Genomic DNA, 22,994 nt, shown 5'->3' with positions numbered 1-22,994 from the left:
GGAGGAAGGACATCCCCCCTGCTGTTGACATGAGGTTAGTAAATGTGTCAGGGAAGTGTTGTGTAATTATTGTGCTAGGGGACACACTGCTGCTTCCCCCATGCCATGTGCTCTCTTGTGCCCAGTGCCCCCATGTCATGTGCTCTCTTGTGCCCAGTGCCCACGTCATGTGCTCTCTTGTGCCCAGTGCCCACGTCATGTGCTCTCTTGTGCCCAGTGCCGCCATGTCATGTGCTCTCTTGTGCCCAGTGCCCACGTCATGTGCTGTGCATTGCAGTGCCCATCATGCAATGTGCTATGCCCACCATGTCATGTGCTGTGTAATGCAGTGCCCACCATGCAATGTGCTATGCCCACCATGTCATGTGCTGTGTAATGCAGTGCCCACCATGCAATGTGCTATGCCCACCATGTCATGTGCTGTGTAATGCAGTGCCCACAATGTCGTGCAGTGCCACCATGTCTTGTGCAGTGCCCACCATGTAGTGCTGTGCCCACCATGTCATGTCATGTGCATTGCAGTGCCCTCCGTGTAATGTGCTGTGCCCAGTATGTCATTTTCTGTGCATTGCAGTGCTCACTATGTAATGTGCAGTGCCCTCCATGTAATGTGCTGTGCATGTCATTGCTCTTCATGTGATGTGCAGTGCCAACTGTGTTGTGCTGTGCCTTGCAGTGCCCACCATGTCATGTGCAGTACCCACCATGTCGTGCTGTGCCCACCATGTCATGTGCTGTGCATTGCATTGCTCTTCACGTTATGTGCAGTGCCCACTATGTCGTGCTGTGCCTTGCAGTACCCACCATGTCATGTGCAGTGCCCACCATGTAATGTGCAGTGCCCACCATGTCATGCAATGTGCCATGCAGTGCCCACCATGTCATGTACTGTGCCATGCAGTGCCCGCCATGTAATGTGCAGTGCCCACCATGTAATGTGCAGTGCCCACCATGTGATGTGCCCACCATGTCATGTGCAATGCCCACCATGTCATGTGATGTGCCATTCAGTGCCCACCATGTCATATGCTGTGCCTTGCAATGCCCGCTATATAATTTGCCGTGTCCACCATGTCATGTGCTGTGCCATGTAGTGTTCCCACCATAAAATGCGCAGTGCCCAACATGTAATGTGCTGTTCCATGCAGTGCCCACCACGTCATGTGCAGTTACCACCATGTCATGTGCTGTTCTGTGCCCATCCTGCCATGTGTTGTGCTCAGCATGTAGTGTGTTGCACCCACTTTGTAATGTGCTGTTCAGCAGTGCCCACCATGTAATATGCCGTTCCTAATATGTCATGTGCCGTTGCATTGCCCACCATGAAATGCGCTATGCCATGCAGTGCCCATCATGTAATGTGCTGTGCCATGCAGTGCCCACCATGTAATGCGCTGTGTCATGCAGTGCCCACCATGTTATGTGCAGTGCCCACCATGTCATGTAATGTGTTGTGCCCACCATGTCAGGTGCTGCACCATGCAGTGCCCACCATGTAATGTGCTGTACCCACCATGTAATGTGCTGTACATTGTCCACCATGGCATGTTTCGTGCAGTACCCACAATGGAATGTGCTGTGCAGGGCTCACTATGTCATGTGCAGTGTCCACTATTTAATGCGCTGTGCTCACAATGTAATTGCCTGTGCTGTGTCGTGCAGTGCCCACCAATGTGCCCAATGGAATGTGGTGTGCAGGGCTCACCATGTCATGTGTGGTGTCCACCATTTAATGTGCTGTGCTCACAATGTAATGTGCTGCGTCGTGCAGTGCCCACCATGTCATGTGGTGTCATGCAGTGCCCACCTTGTCATGTACTGTGCAGTGCCCACTATGCCATGTGCAGTACCCAACATATAATATGCTGTGCCCACCATATAATGTGCTGTGCAGTGACCACCTGTAATGTGCATGTGCAGTGCTCACTATGTAATGTGCTCAGCTTTGCCCGCCATGTCATGTGCTGTGCCCACCATATACAGTCCTGCGCCCACCTTTTGCATGTGCTGTGTTGTGCCCACCATGCAATATGCTGTGTTGTGCAGGGCTCACCATGTCATGTGCGGTGTCCACCATTTAATGTGCTGTGCTGTGTCGTGCAGTGCCCACCATGTCATGTGCTGTGCAGTTCCCACTATTCCATGTGCAGTACCCAACATATAATATGCTGCACCCACCATATAATGTGCAGTGCCCACTTGTAATGTGCAGTGCCCACCATGTAATGTTCTCAGATGTGCCCACCATGTCATGTGGTGTGCCCACCATATAAGGTCCTGTGCCCCCCTTGTGCATGCGCTGTGTTGTGCTCACCATGCAATGTGCTGTGTTGTGCAGTACCAACCATGTCATGTGCTGTGCCCACCATATAATGTACCGTGCCTACCTTGTAATGTGCTGTATTGGGCAGTGCCAAACATGTAATGTGCTGTGCTTTGCCCACCATTAAATGTGCTGTATCCATGTATCCACCATGTAATGTGTTGTGCCAACCATGTAATGTACTGTGCTATCCCCCCCCCCCGTGTAATGTACTATGCTGTGCTGCCCCCCCCCCCCCACAGACTCACCCCCTCACTCTCACCCCCCTCTCTTTCTCTCTTTTACCACCTCACCCCCTCCATCCCCCATCCCCTCTCTTTCACCCTGTTCTCTCTCTCTCACCACCTTCATCCCACATTCTCTCTCTCTCGCCCCCTACAACCCCCTCTTTCCCATCACCCACTCTCTCTTGTCCCCTCTCTCTCTCTTTCACCCCCTTTCTCTCTCTTTTCCCCTCCCTCTCATCCCTTCTCTTTCAGCCCCCTATCTCGGTATCACCCCCCCCCCCTCTCTTTTATTTAATTTAACAAAAAATTGTTTGCATTTTAATTTTATTTATTTTCATAAAAAGGCCCACCAAAATCCTTATCACCAGGCCCATGATGCTCTTAATCTGCCCCTGGTGCTGTCTGGCGTATCGCATTAGCTGGTCTTTCACATGGTAAAAGGGGATCCTTCTATAACATCCCTGGGAATTTGGTCAGACCGGAGTGATGGTTTTGGCAGTCTGTGGGCTCTGTCTATGATTACATCTGCAGGTCCTAGGGATGGGAGTGCTGTAGTCATGAGATTTTGGAGGTATGCAGTGAGTTCTGCTGGTTTGGTTCAGGGACTCGTCTGAATTTGATGTTGTTCCTGCGAGCCCTGTCCTCAATGTCCGCCATTTTGAGATGCATTGCCTTAAGCTCACCCTCAATATCAAAGTGGGCATCTACCAGCTCATTATGTGCCAAAGTGAATTCCTCCATCTTTTGTTCCACATAATCAGGGGCATAACTATAGGGGGTGCAGCAGTCGCGACCGCAACTGGGCCCTGTGCTGCAGGGGGCCCATGCAGCCCCCTCTACATATGGCCGGCAGCAGCATAGGCAGCTAGGGGTACCAGTGCACCATGCACACGGGTGGCTGGAGGTGGAGGGTGACTAGCAGAGCTCCATGCTCGACTATCACACTGACAGCTCTTTAGTTGTGCATTCCCCGCATGACCTGTGTCCTCGGCCGGCTCCTCAGAGTACCCCCTCTCCTGCTCCATGCATTGCCGCTCAGTCCGATGTCTGTTCTCCCCAGTCAGAGTCCCGCCCTCCCCCGAGTCTGGCCCACACTGCACTGGATACTTCTCCCGGGTAAACAAACTTTAAGCACACAGATGCAGTGCAGCCCTATGAGAGCCCCCCTCCTCCCCCGTCATACACAGATGATGAAAGGTCTTTCTGGGAGATATGCTGATCACCCGTCCAGCACACTGGATGGAGCCCAGGCCAATTTGGATGAGTGCGCGGCCTGCAGCTTGGTCATGGTGAGTGAGAGGACCCCATCCCCCACACACCATTACATACCCCCTCCATCTCCCCCTGGGGACAGGGGCCCCTTCTCACGTGGGGACAGGGACCCCCATCTCCCCTGGGGACAGGGACCCCTTCTCATCTGGGGGCAGTAACTTCATCTGCCCTGGAGAAAAGGACCTCATCTCTTCTGCCTAGGGACAGTCCCCCAATGGGGCACCTAAAAATAAAAAAAATAAAAATAAAAAAAAAATACTGATGCTAGTGGTGGAACTACAGGGCTCACAAAGGTCATACCTGTGACCACGCCCTGGAGTTCCACCGCCGGACTCAGAGGGAAGGTCCCTGGCTGGGGTTCAGGGGGGCCCTTCATGGTTTCTTGCATCGGGGCCCTGAAGGTTCTAGTAACGCCACTGCACATAATCTACTCTGCTGCCGACCGTTAACAGTTCTGTTTTTGTGGAGTGCATAAATGCTGCCATGTCTTGTTGGAGGGCCCCGTGCAAAGTCAGCAGCATATCTTTCACAGTTGTATCTATGATTGGTTGCCCATATGTGGGTAATGCATCTAGTTTCTGGCCATATGAGGAGGATTCCTCCATTCCTTCTTGCTCTGTCCCTGCCCATCCTGCTTTTGCCCCTCCCCCAATCCTCCTTTTCTGCTTCACAGGGCTATTGAAAGGGAAGGATGGTAATGGATGGCCTGAGGAGCGTGACTCCCCCCGTGGATGGTGATGGATGGCTGTGTGAGCGTGCAAGGAATGCTGAGGTTCAGCTCTCAGTGCAGGCGCCATCTTGGAATTCTCGGCCGGCAGCGCGGGGGAGGGGGGGAATCTGTCAATTTCCACGGCCCTTCTCTTTCTTTGCGTTTGCTCATCATGGCCGCTGTGTACACCTTGATCTCCCCATGCTTTTGGTACTATTTGTGGCTGTGTGGGCTTGCTGTAAAACTGTCAGAAACCATGAAACAGACTAAGACAGAAGTACAATCAAATCACACTTGTTTATTAATAAAAATAAAAAGGTAAATAGAAAAAAGCGTAGTCAAGCATAGCCAGAGTCCTGTAGCCAGATCGGCTAGTCAGCCAGTCCAAACTTCATTAACCAGATTGGGTAATCAGCCAGGCCGGAAGTCAGGGATCCAAGGAGAGCAACCGCAAGCAGAATAAGAAGCCAGGAGGGATGTCAGCAAGCCAGTCTTGAAGCAAACAGCAGGAGATGGTTCCTTGTGATGTGACCAACGCAAAGGCAAAGGAAAGAGTGAGCTGGAAGGCTTTAAATAGGCAGATCAGACGAGCATCATCTGGAATAGCTGGTAACTGTGGAAAGAGAAGAGAGCTGCCAATTAGCCGACAGCTGAGCGGCCAGCCCAGAGGAGGAAGGGCTAAGCCAGCCCTGACAGAGCCACGTTAAGTTGCCTGTTGTGGCAGAGCTCTCGCCCCACACCACCATCCACTCTGGCTGCTAGGTCCGCCACCCCTCCAGTTGCTAACCCATTTAATTGACCAATCAGTGATTAATCACTAAATGTCAGCAGGTGTAATGCTGACAGAAAGAGGATAGGAAATAGTACCTAATACAACACCTAGTGAAATAAAGTAGAAAAATCCCATGTTGATATATATGTAATAGAGAAGAAAAATATATCCATAGAAAAATATTTTACAAATATATGCACAGTAATATACACGTACATCAAAAAGAAAGGGAAAGCTAATTGAGAAACAGATCTACATCGTAACGGTAATCTATTCCCTTGGGTATTCTCGTTTGCAGATTGAATATTCACGTAACAGAAGTTGGCGGTGTGCATCCCCACTGCGAGAAAACGATTTAACTCTTTCCAAACATATAAAGGAAAAAGAAGTCATATTCCCAATATGTTCATACTTAAAATGTTTGGATACGTTAGATTTCTGTCACTGTTTTAAGATGCCCCCTTGAAATGCTCACTAACTCTTGCTCTTAATGGTCTAGATCAGTGGTCTCCAAATTGTGGCCCGGGGGGGGGGGGGGGGGGCGGATGTGCCCCTTCACTTGCCTTTATCTGGCCCTTGGGGGCACTATTTCATCACACTGTCACCAATGAAGGGACACAATTCCTCCTGATGACACTAACAATGAGGTCGAATGACATCATCGGTGTGGCACAGTTCCTTCCAATGACAACAACCATGGAGCCCAATGACACCATTGATGGGGCACAATTCCTCCCAATGACATCAGCGACGGGGCACATGTCCTCTTTGGCACCAAAGTGAGGGCATGGTTTACTCCCACTAATGCCGGGACATTTTCTACTCCTGATGGTCCCAGCTAGATCCCCATAAAGTCTGAAGGACGATAAACTGGCCCTTTGTATAGAAAGTTTGGAGAACCCTGGTCTAGAAGTACAGCCTATGCATTCTTAATTGCATTTGCTGCATTCGACAGCACAGACCAGGTTGTCTGCACCACAATTAATATAATCACGGATGGAAAATTCTCGTCCAGTGACGCACAAAATAATTGTCTTTCGCTGTCTAGAGTGTCTACTTCAAAAGGGACACGTGGTGTTACCACAAATGTACGATCTGTGGAAAGTAGAAGTAAATGTTTTGATGCAATATTTTTAATTTGGTTGAATTCCAAGGAGAACGCGGTAACAAATGTGACTGGACTCCTCTCCCCGGTACTCAAGTCAACTTTACTAGTTTTAACTCTCCCAAGGCCAGCATTCTCCAAAAGGGTATGTCTATTTTTTTTTCTAAAGGCCAGACATGCTGCTCAACAACATTCCATTTGTCATATTGCCGTGACTAAAGCCTTGATGTAATAATATTACATTCTGTGTTAAAAGCTTCTTCAGTAGAGCAGTTGCGTCTGGCCTTAGTAAACTCCCCTATCGGAATCGATCACATGGTGTGTGCGGGGTGGCAACTTTGAAGCCACAAGTAACGAGTTGCCTGCATACTCTTTACATTGTTTCAATGACCCAATTTACTTGTCTTCATTATATACAGGCTTATTGGTCTGATGAACCTTTAACCACTTCCATACAGGGCACTTAAACACCTTCCTGCCCAGACCAATTTTGAGCTTTCAGCGCTGTCACACTTTGAATGACAATTGCGCGGTCGTGCTACACTGTACCCAAATGAAATTTTTATCATTTTTTTCCCACAAATAGAGCTTTCTTTTGGTGGGATTTGATCACCTCTGTGGTTTTTTACTTTTTGCTAAACAAATAAAAAAATACCGAAAATTTTGAAAAAAATGTTTTTTTTTTGTTTCAGTTTCAAAACTTTGTAAATAAGTACATTTTCTCCTTCACTGATGGGCACTGATGGGGATACACTGATGGGCAATGATAAGGCAGCACTGATGGGCACCGATGAGGTGGCACCAATGAAGTGGCACTGATGAGGTGGCATTGATGGACACTGATATGTGGCACTGATAGGCGGCACTGATGGGAACTGATAGGCGGCACTGATGGGTGGCACTGATGGGCGACACAGATGGGCACTGATAGGTGGCACAAATTGGCACTGATAGCTGGCATGGGTAGGCGGCACAGGTGGGCATGGGTAGGCGGCACAGGTGGGCATGGGTGGGCACTGATTGGTGGCATGGATGGGCACTGATAGGCGGCATTGTATTATAATATACTGTACTAATGGATGCCAATCAGTGCCAAACAATAATGCATGCCAATCAGTGATGCCCATTGTGGGCACTGATTGGCATCCATTATGGGCACTGATTGGCATCCATTGTGGCACTGACTGGAATCCCTGGTGGTCTAGGGTGGCATACCTTATCCTGGGCATCCCTGGTGGTCTGGTAGTGTCCCTGGTGGTCCAGTGTGGGCATCCTCGGGGGGGCTGTGCTGATAATCGATCAGCACAGGCCCCCCCTGTCAGAGGAGCAGCCGATCGGCTCTCCTCTACTCGCGTCTGACAGACGCGAGTGAGAAAAAGCCGATCACCGGCTCTTCCTATTTACACTCTGATCAGCCGAGATTGGACACGGCTGATCACGTGGTAAAGAGTCTCCGTCGGAGACTCTTTACCGAGATCGTAGTTGCCGGGTGTCAGACTGACACCCCGCAACAGCGATCGCCGCGATGCGCCCCCCGGGGGCGCGCAGCGGCTCATAATCCTGAGGACGTCATATGACGGCCGATCAGGATTATGAAACCACTTTGCCACCGTCAATTTGTAATAGGGCGGGCGGCAAGTGGTTAAAGTGGTTGTAAACCCTTACAACCAACTTTGACCTACAGGTAAGCCTAGATAAAGTCTTACCTGTAGGTCCAAGAAATATCTCCTAAACCTACACGGTTTAGGAGATATTTGCCGAAAGACAGGCACCGCTGTCTACGGCGCATGCACCATAGACAGTGGCATGCAGATGCACTGAGCGCGCCGCGGTCAACGGCGATATGCCGCGAGTGGCGGCTCCCGTGCGCATGCGCAGGAGTGACGGCTTCGCCGAATGACAGTGGCGGAGCAGCGAGGCCCACGAGAAGATGGATGCGCCGGACTACAGGGGACAGCGGTAACATCGCTGGCTCCTGTGTCAGGTAAGTGACACATAATAGACTACGATGCGATGTGATGCGATGCATAGTAGTCCATTATGCTTTACCTTTGCAGGGAATCAAAGAGGAAGTAAACTCATCAGGGTTTACTTCCTCTTTAAAAAAAAACAAATCTTCTTAAAGCATATCTAGACCAGAAATGTGCCAATGGTTGGTCGGAACTCAGTTTCAAACCAAACTCTGGCTGTTCTGGTGTTCATCCAAATGCCTACCTTTTTGCCTGTTTGGACCCCTGTTCAGCAGGAGTCAATCAGCACATAAAGTGGTATTTCTACCAATTCTATGTATGACAGCTTGCTGCTGTCAATGGTTCCTAAGGATGCAAAAGGCGTTGGCATCCCGCTGCATCCCTAGCAACCGCTGTCTCCATTGGCACATTGGCTACGATGGGCATAAATCTCCCATGCACGCAAAGAGGCGGGGTTGGCAGTGCCACCAATGCTCAAATATGGTCACTGGCCAAATTTGGGATATGAAATTGACCAAATAAGGCCATGGCTATAATTGGTCAGTGATGTCACCACTATCCCAGCTGTCACTCGGCAAGCAGTACCGTTGGGAACATTCATATGCACCAGGTCTGTCGGGTTTTTAATTTAGACAAGTCAGCGGATGGCAGGCATCATGATTGACGATGGATTTACGAGAGGCATTATCGCTCTGTGTAGCAGCAGGGAGATGGGAAAGATCTCCCTCTTACCGGTTCTGCCATAAAATAAGTGTTTTTGCAGGGATAGCAATGTGCCAGGACCATATACTGTATATATATATGTAAACACACACAAACGCATGTGTGTTTGAGCTTTGGGGTGCACACCCTAATGCTATGGGCTGTGCACGCCATTGCTCCCCATTCTGCCTAGTGACAGGACACTGATCGTCTGCTCCCTCTCATCGAGAGCAGCGATCAGTGTCATGTCACTGCTAGCCCATCCCCCCCACAGTTAGAATCACTCCCTAGGACACACTTCACCCCTCCCCCGCCCCCTAGTGGTTAACCCCTTAACTGCCAGTGACATTTTTACAGTAAATCAATGCAATTTTATAGCATTGATCGCTGCATTAATGCCAATGGTCCCAAAATGTGTCAAAATTGACCGATGTGTCCGCCATAATGTCGCAGTCATGATAAAGCAGATCGCCGCCATTACTAGTAAAAAAAAAAATTAAAAAGATGAAAAAAAGCCATAAAACCAATCAATAAACGCTTATACGATTTGTTTTTTACCAAAAATATGTAGAAGAATACATATCGGCCTAAACTGAGGAAAAACTTTTTTTTTATATATTTTTTGGGGGATATTTATTATATTGCTTTTTTTTCAAAAATTTTCGATATTTTTTTGTTTATAGCGCAACAAATAAAAAACGCAGAGGTGATCAAATACCACCAAAAGAAAGCTCTATTTGTGGGGAAAAAAGGATATACATTTTGTTTGGGAGCCACGTCACACGACCGCGCAATTGTCAGTTAAAGCGACGCAGTGCCGAATCGCAAAAAGTGCTCTGGTCTTTGGCCAGCAAAATGGTCCGGGGGCTTAAGTGGTTATACAACCAGTAAAAGGTGACTGAGTGAAGGTCCACTTTACCTGGGTATGAAGACGTTGAGGAAAAAGGCATACACACACGTATTGGCAAGCGTTTATTTTCCATATCTCATGTTTCACAGTGGATAGATACATTGGTATGATTAGATCAGTTTATTCTAATGCACCGTAATTACTCAGTTAAAACTTATTGTAATAGGAAAATGCATTATATAAAATATACTATATAAACTCTTAGAACATAAACAAGGACAGCCATGTGCGTTAATGATCTGCTAATACACACATTTTCAATTGTAATCTCATATTATGTTATGATCAGGGGCGGACTGACAACTCATGGGGCTCCCGGGCAATAGGAGATTATGGGGCCCCCGGGCAATAGATTATGGGGCCCTCGGGCAATAGGAGATTATGGGGCCCCCAGGCAATAGGAGATTATGGGGCCCCCGGGCAATAGGAGATTATGGGGCCACACAGTATACACACACACACACACACACACACACACACACATACAGTATACACACAGAATACACATACACACACTGAAAAGGTACTGGAGAGGCGGGGCAGCTATAATCTTGGGATCTAAAAAAAAAATGATATTTACTGTCCCTGGTTTTATTAAGGCTGGCAACCCTGATGGGGCCCCCTAGTGGCATGGGGCCCTCGGGCAGTGCCCGAGTGCCCCAATGGTCAGTCCGCCCCTGGTTATGATTTAACCATTAAGACATGCACAGAAATAATTGTCAGCATTTGCATAGGTGTGATCATTTGATCAGTAACAATCAAATAATAAACATGTTAAATATCAGGATCAAAGTCTTCATGATTAGTAGTCATGTAAAAGTTGCTTTAGGTTTTTTTTGGTAGTGCCCCATAAGCTGAGCAACATAGTACAGTACTTTAAAGAATATCATACAAATCATAAAATATGTTCTAGGAAATTCAAATTTTCATTCAATTTTTCAAATGAACTATCGTAAAATCATGAAAGAAAGCCTTCTGTTAGAAGCCACATTATACAGCCAAAGGTAGGTGCCTCCTCCCCCCAAAAAATAACAAAATGGTTCAGGTTTTTCCAATGAAGGTTTCTGTTCTTATTAAATCATACAAAGACGGTGTAGATAATTGCGCTCTTCCAACCCTTGTGGTAACAGTTTGGAGAAGACCTTATTCTATTCCATCATGACTGTGCCCCCCCCCCCCCCCCTGTGTACAAAGCCAGGTCCATAAAGACATAGTGTGACCGGTTTGGTGTGGAGGAACTTCGAATGTCCTTCTCAGAGCCCGACCTCAACCCTACTGAACACTTTTGGGATAAATTGGAACGCTGATGGTGAGAGAGGTCTTTTCATACAACATCACTACCTGACCTCACAGATGTTATTTTTGATGATGGGGGGTTCTAGTCTTCCTCCATACTTCCAAACTTGTGGCAACAGTCTTGTAAATGTCCTTTTCAGTTCCAGAATGACTGCACAAGTCCAGCTCCAAAAAGACCATGGTTTGACCAGTTTGGTGTGAAGAAATATGAATGTCCTGCAGAGAGCCCTCCCTGGCCTCAACCCTACTGAACAAACTTTGGGATGAATTGGAACAACGATGGTGAGCCAAGTCTTTTCATCCAACATCAGGACCTCACAAAAGAGCGCAAATTCCCACAGACACCCTCCGCAATCTGGTGGAAAGTTTTCCCAGAAGAGGGGAAAGGGGAAAACTTCTTCTCATGGTGTTGTACTAGAATATCCAACAAACTAATATAGGTGTGGTTATCAGTATTACACAAACTTTTCTCCATATAATATATAATGAACTTCACATTCTTAACCACTTCAGCCCCGTAAGAATTTAATGGCCAGAGCATTTTTTTGTGATACGGCACTGGGTTGCTGTAACGGACAATGGCGCGGTCGTGCGACGTTACACCAAAACAAAATTTACATTCTTTTTTTCCCACAAATAGAGCTTTCTTTTGGTGGTATTTGATCACCTCTGCGGTTTTTGTTTTTGTAGGGGCCCCTTGGGGACTGGAGTTGAGAAACACTGATATAACCATTAGATGATTGATATACATTTTAATTGTGTCTTGTCACATATTGAAGGTTTTCTGGAGACTGTTCTTTGCAATCTCTCTGGTCAGTTTGTTCCATTCCTGAGGATAGTCAGCTGGTTTAGCATTATACTCTCCTGCAAACTGCTTATTGTACTCTTTGAAAATGAATTTCCAGTAGTCAGAAGCTTCAATACTCTCATCAGGTTGAATTTTCCAGTCAGGGTAGTAATCTCTATAATCCTTGTAGGGATGATATTTCTCACCTGTGAGCTCATTCTTAAATGCCGCATTGCCAACCACTAGGGTAGAACAAATATCATGACAAAGAACTTCTGTTGCGCTCCATCTGTAACGTCCTAGTCCATCTGGGCGATGTACGGATGCAAAGTGCTCCTTATGGTCCGTCCCTCCAGCCTCACAGGGGACTTTGCAGAAAGGACATTGCTTCCCACACCCAAACACCTTCTTGAACAGTTCATCCTGAGGCTTCACTTTAAGTTTGGAAAGAACATCTTCTGTACTCAGAGATTTCAGTTCTGCTCGGATCTCTTCTTCTGTATAAGTCAGGCTGATCCCTATGTATCCAATAAAGTCTTCAATAGTTGCCGAATTTTCAAAAATGATTGCCTTCATTGTCTGGTGTGACAATACCAGATCACTGTTCAATTTCTCACATAGATGGGACAAAAAATCTGAAACATCTCGAAGGTTTAAATTTGGGGGATTTTGGAGACTAGATCTGACTCGTTCCATGATATCAGACAGAATTCTGTCTTGTAAAGTACTGATATTTTCATATTCCTTTACAATATAGTTAGTTATCCAAGATTTTACAAAGTTTTTATAGTCACTTGAGTATTCCACATAGTTTTTGAAATTGTCTTCCTCCAGAAGGCTCTCTAGAACCGTGAACTGGAAAAACATTCTAGAGGTGTATTTTTCAGAACCTTTGCTATTTGTGATGTCATCTACCATTTCTATTCCCAGTTTCCTGTAAATATGATCAGTTAGCGATGGTTTAAAACAATTTTTGCAGATCCGATCAGCGAGGCTCTTGCTTTCATTTTTCTTCTGAAAAACATTTTTGAATGTATCAAAGTATAACGGCTTCAGTGAATTGAGCCTAGCATGGGGGTCGTTATTTTTTAAAAAATTCAAATGCATCCTCTGAAAATCATCAAGAACGTACCCCAAAACGTTCGCCTTCAAGTCTAATTCATTAACAGCTGAAAAATAATTCTTTGCATCACCATCTTTACAATGTTCATCAATGATCTTCAATATTTCTCTACAGTATGTGTCATCATAGTCGGCATCTTTTTGTGTTTGTTTTTTTGAATACTTAACACATTTACGCAACACACTCTGGAAAAAATCTTCAGATCGGAATTCCCCTTTCCACCACCTAAATGCTTGGTTAAATTGATTAAAAATTGAGTGTGCATAATGATATAATGATGGGTTCTGCCGCCCCTTGGGTTTGGGAAAATGTTTCATCTTCTGTAATTTTTCATTAACGCCAGAACCTCTTTCTTTCATGTCCTTGGTGAGCACTAGTAACATCTCTCCCTCAATGTGACGCTCTGGTCGATGATGTACCTCTAGATCTTTGGTTGCATTTTCCCAGATTCTTTCAAGTTCCTCTTCCAATTCATCGTCATCTGGCTCATGTTTTTTCTTTCTACAAGCTTCTATAAAGTTGTAGACCTTCTGTTCAATTCTTTCGATGTGCTGACTATATAAAAGTTCTATCCTGATTTGTTCTTTTTGGATCTGAATCGTTTTTTTAAGTTTGTTGTTTGAAGAGTTTTCAAGACTTTTTCTCAGGTTCTGAGCACTGATCTCGAAGTCTGTTTTGTATTTTATAAGTTGGGCACAATCTGTCTCTTTACTAAAATACTCTTCCAACCAAGCTAAAATCTTTTTCTCCTCTCTTGTGAGAAGGATTTCTGCTTCTTTAGAACATTCATTGGCTTTGGCTTCCAGTGTTTCATCAGACTGATTCTTGATCAGTGTCTCCGATTTAATGAACCATTCATGCATCACTTTATTGAATTTCCACTCACGTTCGGAATATTTTTTAGATAACAGGTTGTAGGCTTTTGCTATCACACTGTTTCTGAAACTAAATATGAAGTTTTCATGTTTTACTGCACTCCACAAGTCAGATAACCATGAAACAAATTCATTAATGTTTTGGGTCTTATTATGCCTGTCTTTCATGAACTTTAGTAGTTTTTGTTTGAGTTCGTTGACATTTTCACTGTACGCACTGCTGACTGAAGCCATTGGTGGGACTCCATGCCACAGACCAGCAATATAACAGTTGTCGTGATCTAGGTCATACTCCATGATATCAGAAAAATTGTTAAACTGAGTCTTGTTCTCCATAGCTGCCACAGTTCTGGTCATTTCATCTAACTGGTCCATCAGCTTCTTCCTCCCTCTCATGTTCATTAGTGGAGCAGATACGTCACTCACATTCTGATGTACAAATTGACAGTTGGGTTTTTTGTCAATTTCTTTCATCCTAAGAAAAGCATGGATGACAATTTGTAAAATATCTTTCATTTCTGTTGTATTTTCCATGGACATGTTAATTAAGGTGATGTCACTCAATCCAATCACTAGTGTCGCCAATTCGTTATCATGTTCATAGCTGCCATCAAGAGAATCCAACTCTGGGGCTTTCAGTCCTTCAGTGTCAATCACCAAAATGAACTCGCAGCTCAAATCGTCCTGGAAGCTTTCCTTCACTCTCAGAAGAGTCATGAAGGCTCCTCGTGTACATCGTCCGCTGGCCACCGGGAACTGCAACCCAAACATGGTGTTCAGAAGGGTGGATTTCCCTGTACTCTGCACCCCAAGAACTGTTATCACTCTCAGTCTGCTTTTTCCTTTGACTTTCTTTTCCAACTCACTCAGTACATCTTTTATCCACTGTAAGGGAATCCTGGAGGCTTCTCCATCTATAAGCTCCAGAGGAAACCCATCCAAGAGGAGATCTGCAGCTATTTCAGGAAGATATTCAAAGTTTATGTCTGTTGATTTGCCCTTTTTTCCCATGGAATACCAGGCTTCATAGAACTGACCCACTTCTCTCAGAAAGTGCTCAATTCCCAATGAACTGTCAGATATCCTCTGATCTAACTCAGTCAGCTCTTTCTGCTTGCCAGCTAAATTACATGTTTCTTTATATTGAGCTTGTAAAGGGTAAAGGCAATGTCTTGCCTCAACGTCAAGATGAAATTTTAACCACTGTAAAAAATAGAACTTTTCCGATCTATTTGTCAATGTGATTGCCTTTACAAATTTGGATATTCCACTTGGAATGTCACAATTCCATTGCTCTTGTCTTATTACCTCACATTTCTTTCTGAGGTTAGATTTGTATTTCTCCCCATTACAATTCCCTTGTCCCTTCATTTGGCACATCTCCTTTTCGAATTTGGCCATTTCTTTCAGTGGCTCTGCTTGTAGTTTCATTGTATATTTTTTATATTTCACAACATCTTCTATCTCATCTGTTATCTCTGTTGCTTTCAGTTTTGCTATCTGACATTCTTCGAAGTCCTCATCTATCTGGATCCCATGTCTGGAGGCTCGAACGGCCATATTTTCTAGACTGAGAGTTTTGATGTTATTTTGAACTATCGACAGAAGTGATGAATAAAGCTTCAAACCAGCCGTTGTCTCATTTGTACTTCTTGGAATCAATAAAATATTGTCTTGGGTTAAGCTTAGCACAGGTGCCAAGAGCTTTAGTCTTTCCTCTGTGTCCTTCATCATTCTGTTGTCCTCTGGGATAATAATCAAGAGATATTTTGTATCGTGGCTGTTATACTTCGTTAACAGCTCGTATTGATCTTTACTGATACCTTCTGTAAGAATCACAACGACTGATGAGATTTCTGTCAGAAAGTTGAACTGCTTCACATTAGACTCAAGTTCTCCTCGAAGATTTGTAAAAGCCACCGGCTCTGGAAATTTACCTTTACCGCCAGGAAAATACCAAGAAATTTCCACCAACCCTTCTGATATTTTTCTTGGAGCATTTCCACCTTCCATATCCCTGTGGATAAAATGTTCATGTTGGTGTTGTGGTGTGCCCAGAAGCTGATTTAAAATTTTTGACTTGGATAGCCTACAATTCCCCAGTCTTACAAGTGAGATCGTTGGTGTTCGAACATTAACCAAGCTGTCCTCTATAACTCCCTTGTTATCTCTTAGTGACTGAGGTCTCCATTTCTTTACTATGCCCCTCATTGCCCACAGCATGAATGTGCATTCTGGGCCATCAACATCAGGCAGCAGCAGAGGGACAGCAAACTGACACATTGACATTTTTGACATCATTTCTTGTTGCAGGAAATGGTCTGAGCAATGAAAGGCAGCAGAAACCACATCAAGAGGGTGGATGTAACTGAATAAGTCACTTTCAATAAGACACATTAAACTTTCAATCTGATTATTCTCACCCTCCTGTGGTTTCATAAAAAGACTGTTTATGTTTCTGGCTTCCCCATTTAGTGACATCAACCTTCTTACAAAATACCATAATGCGTTATCATCACAAGGCTCATCTGTCATCAAACTTTCTGGACTAATTTCAAGAACTTTCTGTAGGGTCAGTTTTAGGGTTTGCTTAGTGTCAATCTTCATCATTTCCAGCAGCTCCTTGAAGATCATTTCTTTCTCTAGAAATAATTATAAACAGATGTGATTATCCTCAGTAATAAAATTACAAGAACAAGTACATGCGATATTATGAGTTGCAGATTGATATTTATCACATGTAATCCGCAAAAGAAAATGAACCATTTGCTAAAAGAAACACTAATGCCCCGTACACACGAGCGGAATTTCCCCCAGCAAAAGTCTGGTGCGAGCTTTTCGTCAGAAATTCCATCCGTGTGTATGTTCCATCAGAATTTCCGTCGGAAAAATAGAGAACCTGTTCTCAATCTTTTTCTGGCATAAATTCCGCCAGCAAAAGATTGAGAACAGGTTCTCTATTTTTCCGACAGAAATTCCGATCGTCTGTGACACACGAGCGGAATTTCCACCAGCAAAAGTCCGATGTGAGCTTTTTCGGCGGAAATTCCATCCGTGTGTATGTTCCATCTGACTTTTGAAGATTTAGTGGAAATTTCCGATCATCTGTGGCAATTCCGACGTGCAAAATTCAGGGCGTATGCTCAGAAACAATTTCGACGCATGCTCAGAAGCATCAAACTTCATTTTCTCAAGCTTGTCGTAGTGTTGTACCTCACCGCGTTCTTGACGGCCAAAAGTTCAGAGAACTTTTGTGTGACCGTGTGTATGCAAGCCAAGCTTGAGCGGAATTCCGTCGGAAAAACCATCCAAGATTTTTACGCTAGTGTGTGTACGGGGTAGACATGTGCAAAAGGAAAACATTTGTTTAGTTTCGTTTTTTGTTTTAATTCGTTAAGTCATTAATTTCGTTTAGTTATATTCATTAACTTCCTTAAATTCGTTTTCGGATTTCGTTTAGTTTTCTACCGAATTTGAAAAATCGGCCACATTCGAAAATATTTCAACCAAATTCGAAAATATTTCTACCAGATTCGAAATGATTTCAACATGATTCGACATTATTTCAACCACATTCGAAAATATTTTATGTCCCGACTTTAGGGCCATGTATCTCGGGGTCACTTGGTGCTAGAAACTTCAAATTTGGATATGTTGTAGCGCTAGTACCAATGTGTTTGCATACCATTTAGGGTTTCTAGCTATAAGTGACCCCGAGATATGTGGCCCCAAAATCGGGTCACAAAATGTAATTCTCTGCTCTAATAACTAATAACATTTTGCGACCCGAATTTGGGGCTACATATCTCGGGGTCACTTATAGCTAGAAACCCCAAATTTAGTATGCAAACACAATAGTACTAGCACTACAACATACCTAAATTTGAAGCGTCTAGCACCAAGTGACCCCGAGATACATGGCCCTAAAGTCGGGTCACAAAATATTTTCGAATGCGGTTGAAATAATGTCGAATCATGTTGAAATCATTTCGAATGCATTCGAAAATATTTTGTGACCCAATTTTAGGGCCATGTATCTCGGGGTCACTTGGTGCTAAAAACTCCAAATTTAGATATGTTGTAGTGCTAGTACTATTGTGTTTGCATACCAAATTTGGAGTTTCTAGCTATAAGTGACCCCGAGATATGTGGCCCCAAAATCGGATCGCAAAATGTCATTCTCTGCACTAATAACTAATAACATTTTGCAACCCGAATTTGGGGCCACATATCTCGGGGTCACTTATAGCTAGAAACCCCAAATTTGGTATGCAAACACAATAGTACTAGCACTACAACATATCCAAATTTGAAGTGTCTAGCACCAAGTGTCCCCGAGATACATGGCCCTAAAGTCGGGTCACAAAATATTTCGAATGCGGTTGAAATAATGTCGAATCATGTTGAAATCATTTCGAATGCAGTTGAAATAATGTTGAATCATGTTGAAATCATTTCGAATGCATTCGAAAATATTTTGTGACCCGACTTTAGGGCCATGTATCTCGGGGTCACTTGGTGCTAGAAACTCCAAATTTGGATATGTTGTAGTGCTAGTACTATTGTGTTTGCATACCAAATTTGGGGTTTCTAGCTATAAGTGACCCCGAGATATGTGGCCCCAAAATTGGGTCGCAAAATGTCATTCTCTGCTCTAATAACTAATAACATTTGCGACCCGATTTTGGGGCCACATATCTCGGGGTCACTTATAGCTTATGGTATGCAAATACAATAGTACTAGCACTACAACATATCCAAATTTGAAGTGTCTAGCACCAAGTGACCCCGAGATAAATGGCCCTAAAGTCGGGTCACAAAATATTTCGAATGCGGTTGAAATAATGTCGAATCATGTTGAAATCATTTCGAATGCAGTTGAAATAATGTTGAATCATGTTGAAATCATTTCGAATGCATTCGAAAATATTTTGTGACCCGACTTTAGGGCCATGTATCTCGGGGTCACTTGGTGCTAGAAACTCCAAATTTGGATATGTTGTAGTGCTAGTACTATTGTGTTTGCATACCAAATTTGGGGTTTCTAGCTATAAGTGACCCCGAGATATGTGGCCCCAAAATTGGGTCGCAAAATGTCATTCTCTGCTCTAATAACTAATAACATTTTGCGACCCGATTTTGGGGCCACATATCTCGGGGTCACTTATAGCTTATGGTATGCAAATACAATAGTACTAGCACTACAACATATCCAAATTTGAAGTGTCTAGCACCAAGTGACCCCGAGATAAATGGCCCTAAAGTCGGGTCACAAAATATTTTCGAATGCGGTTGAAATAATGTCGAATCATGTTGAAATCATTTCGAATGCAGTTGAAATAATGTCGAATCATGTCGAATTCATTCAAATTCATTCGTTATATTTCTTTCGTATTCGTTGTAATTTGTTATTTTTTTATTCGGACATTCGGATGCATCCGAATGTCCGAAAGATGCAAAATTCGGCCGAATTTTACTCTTAGCCCTTGTACACGCGGTCGGAGATTCCGACGGAATGTGTCCTATCGGACCGTTTTGTCGGATAATCCGACTGTCTGTGGTATGCATCGGACTGTTTCTGTTGGAATATCCGTTGGACCCAATTTTCCAACTTGTGGGAAATATTTTCCGACAAACTGGTCCCATCGCACATACTCCGATCATGTGTAGAGAATTTTGATCGGACCAAGTGCCACGCATGCTCAGATCAAATTCCTACACCAAAGCTATTGGCTACTAGCCTGAACATAGTCCCATCGTAACGAAATAACGTCAACACGTTCTGAACGATCGGATTTTCCGACAACTTGGTCCGACCGTGTGTATACAACAGTTTCGGACACAATCCATCGTACAAAATCCGTCGGACAAAATCCAATGGATTTGGTTGGCAGAATGTCCGACCGTGTGTACAAGGGTTAAACTGTGTGTTCTATATAATATTATAGAGATCCCCAAAATCCCATTTCCTAGTGGGGTCACTAGTGAGGTCTTCCTCCCATGGACAGAAGCAGCAAGGAATTCTTCATCCCACTGATTACAAATGATGGGGTATTACCGTTCTTCAGATAAAAATGCAGGGGTAGTCTTCAACTCATTGACCATCAACCACGGACCAATTACCCCCCCCCCCATAAAAATGGCAATGCATCCATAGCGGCACAAGATAAGGGAAAACAATCTCCCCAGCAGCCTGACAGTCCCCTCACACTCAGCGGCCATGCTTAAAAGAAGGAAGGGAACGTCTCTCCCCAGAAAGCTGACGGATTACTTCTCCTCACCTGACATACAGAACGGCCAAAATGGCGCCGGCGGCGGCCGAGAATCACAAGCGTGGTTCTCCTCCTTACAGCCGCATCAGAGCTCCCTGCTGCCTTCGGGACCTCATCATCTGCCTGCCACACAGGGTGAGTGCTCTCCTCCTAATTCGCCCACCACATCCAGCCCTGAAAAGTCCAGGCTCAGAACGGAAGAGCCTTTACAGCCTCCCTTAGCTCCCAGCTTGTTCTCCCTCCCCCCACCACAACAAGCTTCTGTCCTAGATGCCTTTCCTGCCTCAGACCAGCCACTGTCTAAAAACTCTATGAAGAGTATGCTGCTCTCACTGAGACAAACACTGTATACTGACTTATCCTCTGCGGTCTCATCCCTGTCACTTGTAGTGAATCAGCATGATAATGTTATTACTCATATAGAAGCTAAAATGGGGGATGTGCTTACTGCACACAATGAATTGGTTGATGGCTTTGCAGATCATGAAGATGAACTCCAATTAATCAATCTAAAAATCGCAGATTTGGAAGATCGTTCCAGACGGAACAATATTAAATTCCGCAATGTCCCCGAATCGGTTCAACAAGCTGAGCTTACGCAATTTATACAAGCTTTGATGCGGGCCCTTTTACCTGATCTGACTACCCGAGATCTGGAAATTGATAGGGCACACAGACTCCCTAAGCCTTCCCACCTCCCTAACTCTACTCCTAGAGATGTATTGGCTCGCATACATTTTTTTTCTGTCAAAGAAAGAGTCCTGAGCGCTGCAAAACGAGCAACGAGTCTTCCAGACCCTTTTACTAACATTGCGCTCTATGCTGATCTATCCAAAGCAACGATGGACAATCGTAGACAGCTGGCAACAATAACTAAAGCGCTTCAAAACCATAACATACCCTATAAATGGGGCTTTCCTACTAAACGTCTTATTACTCACCAAAACAAGACCCATGCAGTGCGCACCCTCCCTATGGGGCTCTCACTCCTGAGACAATGGCACATCATCCCAGAAGACACACCGAACCCTCCTGCTCACATGCCGACCCTCATGGATACCGGAGGAGATCCTTCTAATGGCCATCAAGCGTAATCTTCACCCTTATCTTCAAACGCATTATGGCTGGCTAACTGCAGTGTCTTTACCCAGCACTTGCCTGCCTGTTCAGAGATCCCTGTCCCACGTTGTGGATGCAAGATCTCTTTCCCCCACTGTATTTTTGCAGTAGTGTCTGCACATTGAGCTCAGGCCCCTTTTGTTACTGAGCTCTCCTTTTTTATTCACTGTCCTCCACCCAAACCCAGCATCAGTTACTCCTCTCCTACTTTTCCAAATAGTTACACCAGGAGCTATTTTAAAATCTATGCCGATCTTACCTTTGGAGCTGGACTTGTAAATAACCCCACATCTATTGACACTCACCCTCCTCTACTGACACCCACGCTACTCTCCATCCCGGAAAATGTCTTTTAAAATAGTCTCTGTTAATGCTAGAGGTTTAAACTCCCCGCAGAAAAGATCTGCACTTTTCAGAGAGGCTAACAGCCAACAAGCCGACATTCTCATAGTGCAAGAGACTCATTTTGCTGCTGCAAAAACTCCCAGATTTACCCTAAAAAATTACGACCAGGTTTTCCTAGCCTCAGGGCCGAAGAAGAAAAATGGAGTCCTCACTGCCATACGGAACTCTATACAATTTACTCTACATCACGCAGTTGTCGATCCCCATGGCCGATATTTGATCCTCATCTGTGACATTAACCAAGTTACCTATACCCTGATCAACGTATATGGTCCGAATACCCGTCGGTTACAATTCCACAAACTTCTTTACAAAAAAATCACACAAATCCGCAGAGGGAGGCTTCTCATGGGAGGAGACTTCAACATAATTGGAGACTCTACTTTGGACACTACCTCTACATGAAAGACTCAGCGTTCTGTTCTGAACCCCTTTCTTCAAATGAATGACCTTTATGATCCTTGGAGATGCCATCACAGCTCTGAACGAGACTTCTCATACTTCTCCTCTTCTCAACTTTCATACTCCAGAATTGACTTTTTTTATTGTTGACAAACTCACCTTTCAAGATGTGACGAAATCTGAAATTGGCAATATCACGTGGACAGACCACGCTCCTGTCTCCCTTACTGTGGGAAACAGTAGACTTCACACTAATAGACTGTGGAGACTTGACTCATCCCTCCTCTCAGACCCTAATATTATTCAATGACTCTCTAATGAACACTAACTGTATTTTCAGATCAATAACCAACCGGACACAGATAAGTTTGTACTTTGGTCAGCCTACAAAGCTTACATGCGCGGCATATTAATTAAGCTACATAGTAATATTAAACGCCAGAGATCTAAGCAAGTTGATGAGGTCCTCCTTCAAATTAATCTTTTGGAAAACCAGAATAAAAAATACCCCTCCCAGAAATTTGCTACCGAGCTTTACGAACAGCGACAAAAACTCTGTTCACTTTTACTCTTTAAGTTTGAGAACAACCTTAAACTAACCAAAGCCAAATATTATGCCTTAGGCAATAAAGCTGGAGCTCTACTAGCCCGGCAAGTTAAAGCTCAACGCCTTAAAAGTAAGATAATATCCCTTCAGCACCCCACCTCCAAACAACTTCTGACAA

At 44.5% G+C, this 22,994-nt stretch overlaps 1 protein-coding gene across 2 annotated transcripts in view; it reads right to left on the bottom strand.

The window, feature by feature from the left end:
• Nucleotides 1-10,039: 10,039 nt before the first annotated feature.
• LOC144000392 (interferon-induced very large GTPase 1-like) overlaps nt 10,040-22,994 on the bottom strand; it is a 41,287-nt gene continuing 28,332 nt past the window's right edge. For both annotated transcript variants that reach the window (XM_077494200.1, XM_077494201.1), the window contains exon 4: nt 10,040-16,713. In XM_077494200.1, coding sequence (XP_077350326.1) covers nt 12,053-16,713 — 4,661 coding nt within the window. In that variant the 3' untranslated portion in view covers nt 10,040-12,052. The remainder of the gene's footprint in view (nt 16,714-22,994) is intronic.

This window comes from Lithobates pipiens, unplaced genomic scaffold, assembly GCF_037356315.1.
Source record: "Lithobates pipiens isolate NorthernLeopardFrog02 unplaced genomic scaffold, aLitPip1_a1.2 Scaffold_22, whole genome shotgun sequence".
Taxonomy (NCBI): Eukaryota; Metazoa; Chordata; class Amphibia; order Anura; family Ranidae; genus Lithobates; species Lithobates pipiens.
This window is presented reverse-complemented; position numbering and strand designations above follow the sequence as displayed.